The 17,457-nt window shown below is 42.1% G+C and overlaps 1 protein-coding gene across 1 annotated transcript in view; it reads right to left on the bottom strand.

Moving 5' to 3' along the window:
- Positions 1–17,199, bottom strand: part of cog6 (component of oligomeric golgi complex 6) — a 90,248-nt gene extending 73,049 nt beyond the window's left edge. Inside the window, exons 1-4 of the mRNA XM_063054377.1 lie at positions 16,933–17,199; positions 3,615–3,758; positions 2,622–2,693; positions 1,326–1,384 (exon numbers count right to left, since the gene is read on the bottom strand). Coding sequence (XP_062910447.1) covers positions 1,326–1,384; positions 2,622–2,693; positions 3,615–3,758; positions 16,933–17,070 — 413 coding nt within the window. The 5' untranslated portion in view covers positions 17,071–17,199. The remainder of the gene's footprint in view (positions 1–1,325; positions 1,385–2,621; positions 2,694–3,614; positions 3,759–16,932) is intronic.
- Between the last annotated feature and the right edge of the window lie 258 nt (positions 17,200–17,457).

The raw sequence follows: 17,457 nt of genomic DNA, 5'->3' as shown, positions 1-17,457 counted from the left end.
TGGGCAGAACAATAGATTTTGTATAACTCCTACAGAACATCTGCCAGATTTTCCACAGCTTGAAACACAGGATTTGTTATCCATAAGTTGCAACAAATGTAGATCATAATTGATTCTATAGTATAACTATAATGCAAATGTATTTTGACTACAAACCAAGCAAAATTCAAGCAACGGATTTAAGACTACCTAATAACTTTATATCTCCAACAGGACCAAGATCTTGCCGTTGGGTTTGGAAGCTTGCATGCCTCAATGACCTGGAGAGTTATGTTGGTTATTGGTCACGACACCCATGCCAAACAGGTCAAAGAGTAGAGGCCAGACAAGAGTGGCCCATCAGTCTTCCAGGTTGTGGGGTTCAGCTGAGGGCTAACAACTCTGACTGGTCAGACAAAATTATTACAGAAAGAGCAATGAAGAATCCTTCTACATCTGACTATGACGGTATTCCTGAGTCTCCACGTGGGACTTGCATGACTGACAGTAGTGAAAACTGAGAGTAATACTGAGAGGAAAACTGAGAGAAACTGATCTGATGAAGGAAGCCCTGAACACCGCCTGAGATGGTGAACTTCCATTACTGCTATAAATGCCAGCGGAAAAACGGGCAATGACTAAGTAATAACATTATAACTTTAAGTGCTTGTTAGCACATCCTTCTTGATGGATTCCAGTATTGTGCCAGGAATAGATGTCAAATGAACTAGTGTATAATTTCCTCCATTTTCTTCCCTCTGTCCATCTTTCTTAAACATCTGTGTTGCATTTCCTAGCTATAAAGCCGCTAGAACTACTGGTTCATAATCATATGAATTGAACTCTTAAGCGATTTTAAAGGCAGTCTAAACAAGCCATTAGTATTCTCTTGCCCAAATTATTACTATGAAATAGTGTGTTACTTTGTAAATATGCTTCAGCATTCCAGCAACTGTCTTTCTAACGACCAGTGCCAGAAAAAAAATTGCAGCAGATAGTGGCTCCAGCTCTACTACTAATACTTCCAGAGAAATGAATCCTTTCTACCCAAAGTTAGACCACAACTAGCGTGCCATTCAATTTATGGAACCAGAATCAGTGAAGACTGACATCTACAGTGGCACTTTGATGTAAACATAACTTACCATCACTAACTTTTGTTTGTTATTAAAGGTGACCAACATTCAAGGTTCAAAAAAAAAAAAAAAAATTAAATTAGACTACAATCTGTTATAAGACATTTACAGCAATCCAATTAGGCAATGCAGAACATGTCTTTAAAGTGACTGAACCCAACCCAATAGCTCCCATGATAACCGAAACCAAAAATAAGGCACAATTCTTACTTTTCAGATTGTAGCTTCGTAGTTTTGATAATTAGATCTTCTGTCTGTTCCTTTGCTAGCTGGAAAAAGAGCGAAAAAGCAAAATTCATCCTGTGGAATTTGACTAGTGTCAACATTATAAAGTGTAACATGCCTTCCACTCCTAAATCTCTCCTTTCTGAGTCCATCCCAGGGAATCAACTTCCCACAAAGTTATTAACAATGAAACTTTCAAAAAGGATCTAATGCTTTCCTGGTGTATATGAGGAATAAGCTCTTCTCGGGCTTCTAGTCGGGTTACAGATAACAATTATAACCGGCGTTTCGATGACACCTTCATCAGGAATGATGCCTGAGCATGTCTAGCCTGATGGTATTTATAGTCCTGTAGTCCGTCCCTCTTGATTTGTTAGTCTCATCCAATCAGGTTTCCACTCTTTCAACTTGTTTACAATCGATTGCCAGTTCTTACTTAGAGCAAGACCTTCGTCTTTGTTAAAAGTTTTTTCCTCTAGTTTTATTTCAATGGCTTCTTTTACCAGGAAGTCCCAGAAGCCATTGGCAAGGCACAGTAGTTTTGTGCCATTGAAGTCAATGTTCTGCTACCACCAATTTCTCCAGCTAATCCAAACGGATACGTCTCCTGTGCTCCTTGATGCAGGTTTCCACCGTGTGTTCCAACTGGCCAATATACTTTGTTCCGCATTCACAGAGAATCCTGTAAACACCAGCCGACGTGAATCCCAGGTCATCTTTGACTCACATAAGCTGTGATTTGAGCTTCTTTACAGGTGTATGGGTGGAAATAACCTGGTGCTTCTTCAGGATTCTGGCGATCCTTCCAGAAACCATGGAAATATAGGGAAGACAGGCGATAACGATAGGTTCCTCCTCGTGGTTAGGTTCCCCGCATTTTCCGTCTGCCCTTTTAAGGGCCTGTTTGATTTCCCAAAGATGCTCTGAACTTATTTGCTTCTGAAGTTTAAATTTGTTTTTCAGATTTAAAAGCTTTAGTATGATGGATAGGGTCCACAATGAATATACTTCTTTATTACTTGCAGGCGGGCATAGAATAATCTTATGCTTTGATTTATCAGTCCTGTTTATGGGATAAGGTAAGGCATCTTTCAATCCTATCTCTAGCCACAAAACAGCAAAGTGCACTTTTTTTGAAGTTAATACAGCTTCATATAATACAACAACAGCTGAGTTAATACAAGTCAGAATAATTAGATTTTTCCATATCGACTTTTTATAATATTAATCCACCCATATTCTCACATTTTCTGTGAAAGATAAAGGTTTCTCACTCTTTACCTTTAAACGACTGGTCATATCCTGGCAGCAGGCACTCATTGCTTGGACATCTTCATGAACACTCTCAAGGGCCTATGAGAGATTACATTTTTAAATTTTGTGAAATTTTTAAAAAAAATTATGTTTTTTTTTCAGTGTGCAATAATAAATATACTTTAAATTACTTCTTGTTTGTGAAGTTAAAAAAATGTTTTTTTTCCATTTAGAAACTTAATATACTTTAAATTTACTTGTTACACCATGAAAAACTTAATCCAGATTCTTTTAGACAAAATTACACAAGATTTTCAGAAGAGAAACAGTTCATGTGCTCATTGATAATCAAATCAAGCCTTTCGACGTCTAACTCTATCAGCGTATTTTTTATTTTTTTCCCTCTGTTGATTATCCACTGTCTCCTTCAATGTATTTACATAATTTGCTTCAGCCACTTTCTGCGTGTCCATTTCCTTTCGGTAAGACAAATCCATTTTATTGCTTCAAAATGCACATGCAAGTAGATGATGTAAATTGGTGAAATGTGCATTTAGGATGAGTGTTCTGAGGTATCTGACAGACTATTTAATTAAATGAAAATACTGGAATTGCTCGAATCTTAATTATGCTAAAGAGAGAGTTTAAATTACTATAAGGTTTTTAATCGACTGAAAGCTATTTCCATACCATCAAGCATTTGTAAGTTCTTCATTATGATCATCAGTTTGAAAACTGTAAGCACAGGCCTGTTCGTCTTGTGTTAGAAATGCAGTTCATCTCCATCCAGATGAACTGTATCACCAGCACAAACTCCATTAAGCAATCTTGTTGAAAACTAATATAATTTCCAAAAGAACATTGCCAACTTAAACTTTCTGTTGATAAAATATAAGCTATCGTATTTACTTTGTTTGCTATACAGTATTTTGTTCCTTAGCAATTGCTTACTTTACAATTATCCAACAATTAAAATGGCATCAACATTTCAGATACCTTAAATTTAAATACATACTGTACCTCTTTGACTTCTTTGAACACGCGTACAAATTCTTCATTAATCGACAAGCTACGTCTCTCTATATCACCTCGCAGATTTCTCCTTGTGCGCAAACTATTTTCAGTGAAGAACACTGACAAGGCTTTAAGAGCCTCCAGCATATCCTATGGATAAAAGAGGCATATTTTTTGTCTTATTGTTTAATAGCAAATGTATTTAGACTATACACTTCTAGATACTGTAAATTATAAGCTGAAGAGTTAACTATCACGCCCTTTTATAAGAAATTGTCAAAAAGCTTCCATAAATCAATGAGAAACCACAACTTGATGTTCCATAAATATAATGAACCATGAAAAATAAATGATGAATGCACTATAGAGCAGCATTTTATTCATACATGACAGATCGAAAGACCCAAAGCTGTAAATTCTGTTTGGTTTACTTTGATATTAAGGTTCTCATAAGTTGCAATTTAAATGAAGAACTTTGTTTCATCTAAACTTCAATCATACAATTTCAGCAACAGAGAGAATATCTTTGTTACACAAGAGCATTATAACTTCTGATACTTTACAGATAGATTACTTTCCACATCTTTGAGAAATTGACATGAATAGCTGTGGAAATGAGTTTGTCAAAACTAAGACCCTCTGAGAAATGAGAAATGAGAATGAGAATCTCTTAAGAGAAAAACTGTCATGAATCTGACGAGTTGTTTTTTTCTTGGGAAATTCCTTAAAAATTAAGTGCTGTGAATCACTACGACAAATAAAGGTATTGCAGAGACTCCATATATATCTTGTTGGAACTAAACAATAAGGATCTCATTGACTTTACACAGATGTTTATTTTTTCAGGATAAATTCATATTTAAATTTAATAAACTGGAGTATGCTAATTATTTAAATCAAGATACACCAAAAATGTTACATACAAGGGCCTTACAGTAAATCTCTGGACTGTCTTGAGATAACAGATGGTATGCAGGTGGCTGAAGGTGAACTATGCATCCAAAACACGAGTGTCTAGTCATTGTCACCAATCAACTTCCCAGCTGTTTACTTCACCCCTCCCCTGCCGCCCATTTCCACCGATCACCTTGTGTTTCTTCCTCGCCTCCCTCCACCTTCTAACTGACTGCTCATCTTTTTTTCTCCAGTCCTGATGGCATGAAACATTGACTGTTTACTCTTTTCCATAGATGCTACCTGGCCTGCTGAGATCCTCCAGCGTTTTGTGTGTAGCTTGGATGAGTGAAGTGTTGAAGATGTCCATGAAGACATCAGTGATATGGTGTATACACTCTCAGAGTACTTGTCCTGGGATGTTGTCTGGACCTGGCCACCCTACAGGGGTTGACTCTCTGCCGAGTCCTTCTTGTGTCTGCTGCTGTTACTAACTGTGGCTGCTCAACAGGGAGGGGGATAGCTTTTGTGGCTGGTGGTGTGTTGCAAGACTCGAAGCATGTTTAAAAGTTGATTAGAGCATCTGGAAGAGAGGTGCCATTTGTACGGTTGACGGTGTTTTTCCTTGCATAATTAGTGGCCTCCTGTATATCAGTGAGACCCAACGTAGATTGGGAGACTGCTTTGCGGAACACCTACACTCCAGCCGCCAGATAAAGTGAGATCTCCCAGTAGCCACCCATTTTAATTCGACTTCCCATTCCGACATGTCAGTCCATGGCGTCCTCTACTGTAGCGACAAGGTCACACTCAGGTTGGAGGAACAACACCTTATACTCCATTCAGGTGGCCTCCAACCTGATGGCATAAACTTTGATTTCTTGAACTTCCTGTAATGCCCCCCTCACCATTCCCCATTCCCATTTTCTTTTCTCACCTTATCTCCTTACCTGCCCATCTCCTCCCTATAGTGCTCCTCCCCCTTTTCCTTCTTCCATGGCTTTCTGTCCTCAGATTCCCCCCGCCACACTGGATGCTCACCAATATGCTTACTGACAGATGCCATAGCATCTAACATGCACCTGGCCCAGATACACCTAAAAAACAAGGGTATTTATGTCAGAATGCCGTTTCTGCATTTCAGTTCAGCATTCAACACTATAGTTTCACAGTCCTTGGTGAACAACTCCACCTTCTCAGCCTAAATACGCCACTGTGCAACTTGGTGTTGGACTTCCCAACCATACCTCGGATAGACTGGATGCACAGCTGCTCCTCCCTCCTCCTCATCCTCAATGTGGGTGCCTCCCAGGGCTGAGTGCTGAGCCTGCATTGCTGTCTAGTCTGCTCACACATGACGGTATAGCCAAACACCCAAGTAATCACATTGTCAAGTTCGGCAATGACATGCCAATAGTGGGGCTCGTCAGCAACAACAATGGGACGTCCTACAAAGAGAAGGTGGAAGAGCTCAAGGCTTGGTGCCAGGCAAATACCCTCTTCAAATGTCAAAACAAAGGAGATGGTTATCAACTTAGGAGAACTTGCACCACTCACAGCCCTCTTTTCATTAGCAGCAGAGCAGTTTCAAACTCCTAGGAGAGCACAATTTACACAACCTCTCATGGTCCTAGAACACATTCTACACAATCAGGAAAGCTTACCAATGCCTCTACTTTCTGAGGAGAGCTGGACTATGCACATCTATACTTGTCTCTTCTACCGACGTACAGAAGAGAGCATCATAACACGCTGCATCACTGCATGGTACTGAAATTGCACTGCAGTGGAGAGAAAACTCTACAACAGGTAGTCAAAACTGCCAACGCATCACTGGCACCAGCCTACATGCTATCAAAGAAGGTGGCCTGTAACATCATGAAGGATCCAACCCACCGTGCTAAGGACTGTTTGTCCCACTCCCATCAGTGTGGAGGCTATGAATCAGCCATGCAAGGAGCACCAGACTCAAAAACAGTTACTGTCCCCAAGCAGTAAGGCTGATCAACACCTCCACCTACTAATCCACCCCACACCAACCCTTACCATTTCCTGTCAGTCACCTTATCAACATTTCTGTGCTAGTATTACTTTATCAACATGCAATAAATTTATGTATACAAGTTGCCTTAGGTATTTATTTTATTTTGTCTTTTATTATTGTGTTCTTTATCTCATATTTTGTGCTGCATCGGATCTGGAGTAACAATTATTTCATTCTCCTTTTCACTTGTGTGCTGGAAATGATATTAAACAATATTGAATCTTGAGGGTACTTAGCTAACAATATATTCTCAATTTCCAGTATAAGTCTAATAATTTGCTCTTCAACTAATCAGAAATCACAATAATTCATCATCTGGCTCACTAAGTGATATTTCACACACACCTTTTTATCTCACCTTGCCACCAGTGCTTATCTTCCCTTTGAACTTGTCTTCCTTTAAACCTACAGAAAGCAGCTGGCCCAGATTGCCCCGGCCACTTCCTTAGATCCTATGCAAATCAATTGATGGGGATACTTGTAAAGAATGTTAACCTCTCCTTAATTCAACCTGAAGTTCCTACCTGCTTTAAGTAGACCACTATCACTCCAGTACCAATGAAAAATGCAGTAACAAGTCTAAATGACTCGTGCCTGGTGTCTCTGACAACCACTATCATGAAGTGTCATGGCACACATCAACTTCAGCTTCGCAGACAACATCAATCCATTGCAATTTGCCTAACATTCAAACTGTCTGTGGTGGGTATCATCTCACTGGCCCTACACTCATTTCTGGAATATCTAGACAGTCAAGACACCTATGTTAGACTATTGATTATTGACTACAACTCAAAATTCTAAACTATAAATCCAACCAAACTCATCTCCAAACCTGAGGTTCTTTACCTTCCCCTTGTAGCTGGATCATTGATCTCCTGAGCAACAGAGCACAAAACCTCTGCTACGATTATCTTCAATACTGGTGCTCCACAAGCCCACGTCCTCAGCCCCTTACTCTACTCCCTCTGCACTCAGACTGCATGGCCAGATCCTACACTAACTCTGGTCTACAAGTTTGCAGATGATATCACTGTAGTGGGCTACACCTCATATAATGATAAGTCAGAATACAGGAAGGAGATAGACAGCTTAGTGGCATGATGCCCTGACAATAATCTCTCCCTTCATGTCACCAAAACAAAACAGCTGGTCATTAACTTCAGAAAGTAGGGAGCAGTGCACATACTCCTGTTTACATCGATGGCACTAAGATTCAGAGGTTCAAGTTCCCAGAAGTAAATATCTCCATTAGCTTGTCCTGGTCCAAACAAGAAGGCATGATGGCCAAGAAAGCTCACTAGCACCTTTATTTCCTCAGAAGGATAATGAAGTTTGGCATGCCCCCTTTGACCTTCAGTGTTTTTTTTAAATAAATGTTCCATAGAAGCAATGCATCACAGCTCAGAACATCACAGAAACCAGCCTTCCTTCTGTCTACATTTCTCGCTGCCTCAGTAAAGCAGCCAACATAATCAGAGACCCCACCCAACCCTAACTTTCTCACTTTTTCCCTCTCCCATCAGCCAGGAGAAACAAAAGCCTGAAGTATGAACCACCAAAGTCAAGTACAGCTTCTATCCACTGTTGTATGCCTAATGAACGGTGCCCTAGTACAATAATATGGACTCTTGACCTCACAACCAATTTTGTTATGGCCTTGCACCTTACTGTTTATGTGCACTGCATTTTCTTGGTAACTGTAATGCTTCAGTCTTCACTCTGTTACTGTCTTCCCTTGTATTACCTCAAAGTACAGATATGATGAAATGATCTGTATGGGTAAGATGCAAAAGAAATTTTTTCTCTGTAACAATAATAAATGAACTTACACAGGAGCCATTTCCCACAGTGCCTTTAAACTCATTGGGTTCAGTGGAAAATTGACAAAGGGATTATTTAACAAACAGAAAAAAGTGATATAAATGTGTGTCATGGTATTAACATAGATAATATCCAATAGTACAGAAAATCAGTCAATTCAACACCAAAATTCAAAACATGAATAAAAACAAACAAAAAAACATGTTTTGTATTAGCTTTTGTGCAGGCCAAATGGTCATAACAACATTTTTCTATGATAACCCTTCTCTTGCTACCAATTTTAGATACAACTTGTTACACACTCTTGGACTCTATGTACTTCTGTTTATTTGACCAGCCTATAATGCAGAACCATGTCACAAGTCTTGCTAAAATGCAGACCATGTCATAATTTCAATCAACTTTGCCTCCAACTTCTACCCTGTCCTCAAGTTCACTTGGTCCTTCTCTGATACCTCTCTCCCCGTTCTCAATCTCTGGAGACAAATTGTCTACTGAAATCTTTTATAAACTTACTGACTTTCATGTCTATCTTGACCATACCTCTTCCCATCCTGTCACCTGTAAAAATGTTATTCCTTCTTCCGAGTTCCTCCATCTGCACAGTATCTGTTCTCAGGATGAAACTTTCCATTCCAGGATATCTGAAATGTCCCCTTCTTCAAAGAATGGGGTATCGCTTCCTCTACCATTGATGCTCCCCTCACCAGCAACTTCCTCATTTCCCCAACATCCACCCTCACCCCATCTTCCCACCACCATAGCAGGGACAGAGTTCCCCATATACTAACCTACCACCTCCACATCCAGCATATCATTCTTAATAACTTCCACCATTTTCAACAGATCCTAACCTAAATACATCTTTTCCTTGTGATGGGGTCCTGAATTACCCCTATGAACTATGCTCATTTACCCCAATGAACTGTGCTTTTGAAAAGAGAGAGAGAGAGTTATTTAACATCGATATCTTGTTTTGAAGAGAGAGAGAGACGAAAACTAACTGTTGGACTGTCACTTTAAGGAATGAGAAAAAACTGGTTAACTTTTGGATTTCTGCTGAGTTGGAGATGGCACCGAGCACCTCGTAAGTTGCTGTGGTGACCGGGGGCGTTATTTAATGGACACTCGATGTTATGATTTTCGACAGGTTGTTGATACTTCTCAAGGACAGTCGCCTGCTTGTATTCCTTACACAGAGAGAGGAAGGAGTTATTTGAGTGACAGTTGATGCTCAGCACCGGAAGATAAAATAGGAGGTCAGATGATAGACCTCAGACACATGTTTTGGACACTGAATTGAGCATTGTTGTGCCCGCAGGAAAAGTAGGTTTTGGAGGATTGATCAGGCAGATCGATCCATCGCTCTTGCAGTGAAAAGAGGAAAGGGGTTGACTGTTGGGGAGTTGTCCATGTGTCCACCCTCGCCTGGGGGATAGCTCCACCACAGGAAACCGGTCCTCTTTGCTAAAGTCACAGTCGGTGACTTTTAAAGGATTTCGAAGGGTAACGAGAAGGTCGATGGCGTCAGCTTACCTGAAGACTCAAGTCTCTCCCTCTCCCTCTCTGTCTGTCACTACTCAACCCAATACCACGAACTGAACTCAACTCAACTTTACTCATCATCGTAAGACTGTATCTTTTTACCTCTAGACTTGAAGAAGCTTTGTTTTTCATGCATATATTTCCACACTCACTGATATACTGACATATATATAAAAATAAAATCATTGCTAACCTGTTTGATTTATCTACATTTATATTACTGTATTGCGTAGTTACTAATAAATATTATTAGTTAATAGCAATACTGGACTCCAAAGTGTTTTCCATCTCTGCTGGTTCTTTATTCCCGTCACGGGGTACGTGACACCCTCTCCTCCACAAACCCCCCACCACTCTCCATAGGGATCACTCTCTCCCTGACTCCCTTGTCCATTCGTACCTTCCAATGACCTTCCTCTTGACACTTACCCCTGTAAGCAGGACAAGCGCTACAGTTTCCCCTTCACCTCCATTCAGGACCCCAAAGTCCTTCTCAGTGAGGCAACACTTCACCTGTAAGTCTGTCAGGGTCATCTACTGCATCCAGTGCTCCTGGTGCAGCCTTCTCTGTACTGGTGAGACGCGGTGAAAATTGGAAACACCTTCGTTTTGTCCACAACAGGCAGGATTTCCTGGAGGCCACCATTTTAATTCTACTTCCCAATCTGATATGTCAGTCCATGACCTCCTCTGCTGCCACAATGAGGCTGTTCTCATGCTGGAGAATCACCACCTCATATTGCATCTCGGTAGCCTCCAATATGACGGCATGAACATTGATTATTCTTACTTCTGGTCATTTCTACCCCCTCCCCCTTCTCTCTTTTTTCCACTCCCAATCCTGCGCACCCTCGTACCCTTCTCATCTCCTCGCCTCCCTCAGGTGCCCCTCCTCCTCCCATGGTGTACTCTTAGAAACATAGAAAATAGGTGCAGTAGGCCATTCAGCCCTTCGAGCCTGCACCGCCATTCAGTACGATCACGGCTGATCATCCAACTCAGAACCCTGTACCTGCCTTCCCTCCATACCCCCTGATCCCTTTAGCCACAAGGGCCATATCTAACTCCCTCTTAAATATAGCCAGTGAACTGGCCTCAACTGTTTCCTGTGGCAAAGAATTCCACAGATTCACCACTCTTCTCTCAGATTCCTACTTTTTCATCCATTATCTCTTCCATCTTTCACCTCTCACCTTCTCACTTCATTCCCTCTCCCCTAACCTCCCATCTTTCCCCTCACCTGGCTTCCCCTATCACCTTCAAGATTGTACACCGTCCCTCCACCCACCTTCTTCCCCCTTCCTTTCCAGCCCTGATGAAGGGTCTTGGCCTGAAACTTTGACTATTTATTCCTTTTGATAGATGCTGCCAGACCTGCTGAGCACCTCCAGCATTGTGTGTGTGTTACTGTGTTATAATTTAAACGTGAGCTAAATTCATCGACCACATTGTCTACTATGCTCCCAATGCCCTTCCTTGTTACCTGCTCCAAAAATCAATTAGTAAATCAATGTCCTTGAGAAAAGATTCCAATAATTTACTGTCCACTGAAAGAAAAGCAACTGAATTATGATTACTCCGCCACCAGACTCATAAACAGCTACTCTCCCCATGCAGTAAGCCTGATCAACACCTCCACTCACTAACCCACCCACCACCACTGCTTTATCATTTCCTGTCAAAGTCACCTTATCTTAGATACTTATGTTTATTGTTTTATTATTGTGTTCTTCGTCTTGTATTTTTTTCCTGCTGCATTAGATCCAGAGTACAACTTATTTCGTTCTCCTTTACACTTATATACTGGAAATGACATTAAATGATCTTGAATCTTATTCTTTTCTGCCTTGTTAAACAATGGAACAACATCAGTAATCTTCCAATCTCCAATTCCTGTAGCCAGGGATAACTGTAAGCTTTCTTTTCTTTGCTTTTTGTTGTCTACAAGTAAGAGAAAGTATACCAAGATATGCACAAGAAAACAAAACAAGCCAAAAGATGTTTCAGCAGAGGTTATAGAAATGGTCTAAGTTTTTAACAGATATCTTTAAGAGGATAGAGTGCCAAGGGGTGTGTGGAAGTAATTGAAGTCTTCATAATTTCCTTAATGCAGCAATGGAATACATAAAAAGCCAAAATTAAAGATTAGAATATATGGGGGAGGACGAGATGTCAAGGTGAGACAGCTCGTGAGATAGTGAAGGCCACGCCATAAAAGGCAAAGCATATAGGACAAGGTATTTCAAATTCCAGATCCCAAAGAACCAGGAGACAATATGAGAAAAAAAGGGGAAGAGCAAAATACTCCATTTAGAACTGAAAGTCAGTGCCCCCTGAGACTGATTCAAACAAATATAGTAAGCTTGTTATGCAGAAACTGACGCTAATCTTGCTCATGATTAACTACAGAATATTGTGACTCCTGCCAGAATCTCACATCTCAGAAAAGGAATGACAAAATTCCCACAATAAAAGAGATAAAAGAGTAGATATAAGTCGATTGTGGAATCATCGACATGTGGAAACTAATCCCACATCCGCAAGTGATTTCACCCAGGGCATTGTGTAGGTGTTGAAAAATCACAAGTATTTAAGGAAGCACAAGTACTGGAAATAAAGCCATTTCTAGAGAAAGCCATGGTAACATGGCAGTTGTGGTGGACACCACAGTAACACAGTGGTTACCGTGACGCTATTACAGCTCGGGATATCAGATTTCAGAGTTCAAATGCATATAAGGGGTTTGTACATTCCGCCCATGACTGCATGAGCTTCCTCTGGGTGCTCCAGTTTCCTCCCACAGTCCAAAGACATACTAGTTAGTGGGTTAATTGGTGACCGTAAATTGTCCTGGGATTCCGCTAGGGTTAAATAGGTGAACTGAGGGGTGGCTTATTTGGCCAGAAGAGCCTGTTCCACACTGTATCGGTGAACAAATAAAAAAAAACTCTGGTCACGATCCACAAACCTGCTTGTCCAGGTAGACCCATTGTTTCAGCTTGTTCCTGCCCCACTGAACTCATACCTACCTCGACTATGTTTTATCCCCCCGGTACAGACCCACCCCATCTTCATCCGTGACACCTCACACTCTCTTGATCTTTTTAAGGATTTCAGGTTCCCTGGCCCCCAGCATCTTATTTTCACTATGGATGTCCAGTCCAAATGCACCTCCATGCCCCACCAGGAAGGACTCAAAACTCTGTTTCTTTCTGGACACCAGACCCAACCAGTTCCCCTCCACCACCACTCTGCTCCACCTAGCAGAACTTGTTCTCGCTCTAAATAATTTCTCCTTTGGCTCCTCCCACTTCCTTCAAACAGAAGGGCACTCGCACGGGTCCCAGATATGCCTGCCTGTTTGTCGGCTATGTGGAACAGTCTATGTTCCAAGCCTACACTGGTGAGCGTCCTGCACTTTTCCTATGCAGTTGTTGATGTAGCATCGATGCTGCTTCCTGCACCCATGCTGAACTTGTCGATTTCATCCACTATGCCCCCAACTTCCACCAGGCCCTCAAATTCACCTGGTCCATTTCTGACACCTCCCTTCCCTTTCTCGGTCTCACTGTCTCTATCTCCAGAGACAGCTTATCCATTCGATCTCTATTATAAACCGACGGACTCTCACAGCTACCTGGACTATAACTCGCCTGACCCTGCTAGTTGTAAAGACGCCATCTCCTTCTCTCAATTCCTCCGTCTCCACTGCATCTGCTCTCAGGATGAGGTTTTTCATTCTAGAACGAAGGAGATGTCCTCCTTTTTCAATGAAAGGGGCTTCCCTTCCTCCACCATCAACACAGCCCTCAACCGCATCTCTTCCATTTCACGCACGTCTATTCTTACCCCCATCCTCCCGCCATGCTACCAGAGATAAGAGTTCCTCTTGTCCTCACCTACCACACCACCAGCCTCCGTGTCCAGCACATGATCTCCGAAACTTCCGCCACCTCAAACTAGATCCCACTACCAAACACATCTTTTCCTCCCTCCCCACCCCACCACTTTCTGCTTTCTGCAGGGATCGCTCCCTACGCGACTCCTTGGGTCCATTCATCCCTCCTCACTAATCTCCCTCCTGACTAATCTCCCTCCTGGCACTTATCCTTGCAAGCGGAACAAGCGCTTCACCTGCCCCCACACATTCTCCCTCACTACCATTCAGGGCCCCACATGGTCCTTCCAGGTGCAGCAAAATTTCACCTGAGTCTGCTGGTGCTCCCGGTGTGGCCTCTTGTATATCAGTGAGACCTGACATAGATAGGGAGACTGCTTCGCCGAGCATCTACGCTCCATCCACCAGAACAAGCGGAATCTCCCAGTGGCCACCCATTTTAATTCCACTTCCCATTCCCATTCTGATATGTCCATCCATGGTCTCCTCCACTGTCGGGATAAGGCCACACTTAGGTAGGAGGAACAACACCTTATATTCCGTTTGAGTAGCCTCCAACCTGATGACATGAATGTTGATTTCTCAAACTTTCAATAATGCTCCCACCATTTCCCATCCCCTTGTCCCTCTCCATGTTATCTCTTTGCCAGCCCATCGCCTCCCTCTGGTGCTTCCCCTCCCCACCTTCTTTTCTTCCACTGCCTTCTGTCTCTTTCACCAATCAACTTCCCAGCTCTTTGTTTCATCCCTCCCCCTCCAAGTTTCACCTATCACCTGGTGTTTCACTCTTCCCTCCCCCACCTTTCAAATCTACTCAGCTTTTTTTTTTCCAGTCCTGCTGAAGGGTTCCATCTCAAAATGTTGACTGTGCCCCTCAGGACTGTGTCCTAAGCCCCCTCCTTTACTCTCTGTATACCCATGACTGTGTCGCCACCCACAGCTCCAATCTACTAATTAAATTTGCTGATGACACTACACTGATTGGCTTAATCTCAAATAATAATAAGGCAGCCTACAGAGAAGAAGTCATAGTTGTGTCAAGAAAACCACCTCTCCTTCAATGTTGCAAAAACAAAGGAGCTGGTTGTGGACTACAGGAGGACTGGAGACAGGCTAACCCCTATTGACATCAATGGATCTGGGGTTGAGAGGGTAAACAGATTTAAGTTCCTCAACATACACATCACAGAGGATCTCATGTGGTCTGTACATACCGGATGTGTGCTGAAAAAGGCACAATAGCGCCTCTTTCACCTTAGATGGTTGAAGAAGTTTGGTATGAACCCCCAAATTCTAAAAACTTTCTACAGGGGCACGATTGAGAGCATTCTGCCTGGCTGCATCACTGCCTGGTATGGGAACTGTACTTCCCTTAAACGTAGGACTCTGCAGAGAGTGGTGCTGACAGCCCAGCGCATCTGTAAATGTGAACTTACCACTATTCAGGACATTTACAAAGCCAGGTGCATAAAAAGGACCCAAAGGATCATTGGACGCCCGAGTCACCCCAACCACAAACTATTCCAGCTGTTAACATCTGTGAAACAGTACCAAAGCATAAAAACAGGCTCTGGGACAGCTTCTTCCACCAGGGCATCAGACTGATTAATTCATGGTGACACATCTGTATTTCTATGTTATATTGATTATCCTGTCGTACATAATATTGATTATAAATTACTATAATGCACATTTGAGCAGAGACATAACATAAAGATTTTTTCTCCTCATGTATATGAGGAATGTAAGTAATAAAGTCAATTCAATTTCCATAGATGCTGCCTGGCCTGCTGAGTTCCTCCAGCATTTTGTGTGTGTTGCAGTGACAGAAACCTGATTGGAGAGATTCAATTGCAAAGGTGGCCAAAGGGTTGGAAGGCAATAACACAATTAGAGCTTTTCAAAGGGAATAAAATATTGTTATGCTGTGATACTTTGTGAAGTAAAAGAATTTAAGGATTTATTTTTATAAAGTGGTCAGGCAGTAGCTGACAAAAATGGAACAATATTAGAAAGGCATATGCTTTCTGAAAAAGGAGATGAACGATCATGTAGGGTAGGAAGGGAATTAGAATGAATCATGTGATGTTGCAGAAGACATTGGCCTTATTTGTCACATGTACATCAAAACATACAATCAGATCATTAAGGATTGTGCTGGGGGCAGCCTGCAGGTGTTGCCACACTTCTGGCAGCCACATAGCCTCTTTGGAATGTGGGAGGAAACTGTGAGCCCCCTCCCCCACAGGAAACTCACAGTCAGAAGGAGAACACACAAACCACCTACAGACAACAGTAATCACTGTCTCTTGTGTTAAGCACAACATTACCATGCTGCCAGGTAGGTAGCAAAGGAAGAAGAAACTAAATAAGCAGGGCTGGATCCTACTGCTAAAAGCAATCACAAATTCCTTGCATTTAATACAGAGCAACAAAAAGGGGAGACAGTTGAAGGTGGTGAAAAGCTGGCCAAGATTACCTTCACTCAGCAGGATAACACGGGGCAGGTAATTAGGATTGAGAAGTGCCAGTACGCTAACGTTTGGAGAAAGGAGGACAAAACAACTCTGTGACAGACACATTCAAGCTGAACTTGACAAAACCTTGGTATAGTCTAATTTCGGGGAAGTGTGACTGATCAAAGAACCAGTCACCCCCAAACGTTGTTCATTTCTGAGTAGAAGTAACATTTTAAACCCAGGTTCAAATATCTCAACTTAAAGAAGATTACAATTTCGAAGGCAATCTATCTGAACAGATAACTGCAGACAATGCTTGTAATACTCAGGTCAGGCAACGTCAGTGGAAAGAAAACAGATTTCACGAATGGTTCAGGACCTGAAATACTGTTTTGTTTTGTCACAGATGCTATCTAACTTAAAGAACCATTTTTTGTTTTCACTTCTAATTTTTCACTATCTCTATTTTCAAGAATTGGGCTGATTATTCGTTGCAGATTTCACTTTCAACACGCCGCAAGTGCAAAAAAGTGTGACAATTCTTTAATGTGACCAGGATTTGAAGTTACAAAAGAAATGTGATGTGCTTTAAGGTGGGGAGGGTTTTATTTTATAAATACTGTACATCGATGGCAGTGCTCCGGTAACGGCCTCACCCACCTTGTCATTGTCCAGCCGGGTCTCCAGAATTTTATTCAGCTTCCTGGCCAGCGGGTTGTTGTTGCTCTGCGGGGCCCCGCCGGCGCCTGGCTCCGGGGCCGGGACCGGGCCCGCCACTTCTACTCTGCTGTCGGTCATCCCCCGCCACAGAAACCAAGCCCCGAACCTAACAACAGGCAGGCGGCCACCTCACCGGAAAACCGTCCCTCGCCCAAATACAACCGTGGCCTCCCAAAGGGAAACCGGTCCAGCACCGAGATAGGACCATTGTCGGCAAGGCATCATAGGCTTGCACAACAGTTCCGAGAGAATGAGGCTGTCTGTCTTTTTCTGACACGCACGAAAAGTTGATTAAGAGTGACTTCTTGTTTTACGCACGATTTCCCTTCTCTATATAGGAAATGTGATCGGAAGAAGTGGCAATCTTACCACCAAGATACATCTCTTCAAAAAACTGCAATGCAACAGACCCTCGTTTAATCTATCAAATTTTGTCTGCTAGAACCCCATAAATAGACTTGGGAT

This window comes from Mobula hypostoma, chromosome 7 (assembly GCF_963921235.1).
Source record: "Mobula hypostoma chromosome 7, sMobHyp1.1, whole genome shotgun sequence".
Classification (NCBI taxonomy): domain Eukaryota; kingdom Metazoa; phylum Chordata; class Chondrichthyes; order Myliobatiformes; family Myliobatidae; genus Mobula; species Mobula hypostoma.
This window is presented reverse-complemented; position numbering and strand designations above follow the sequence as displayed.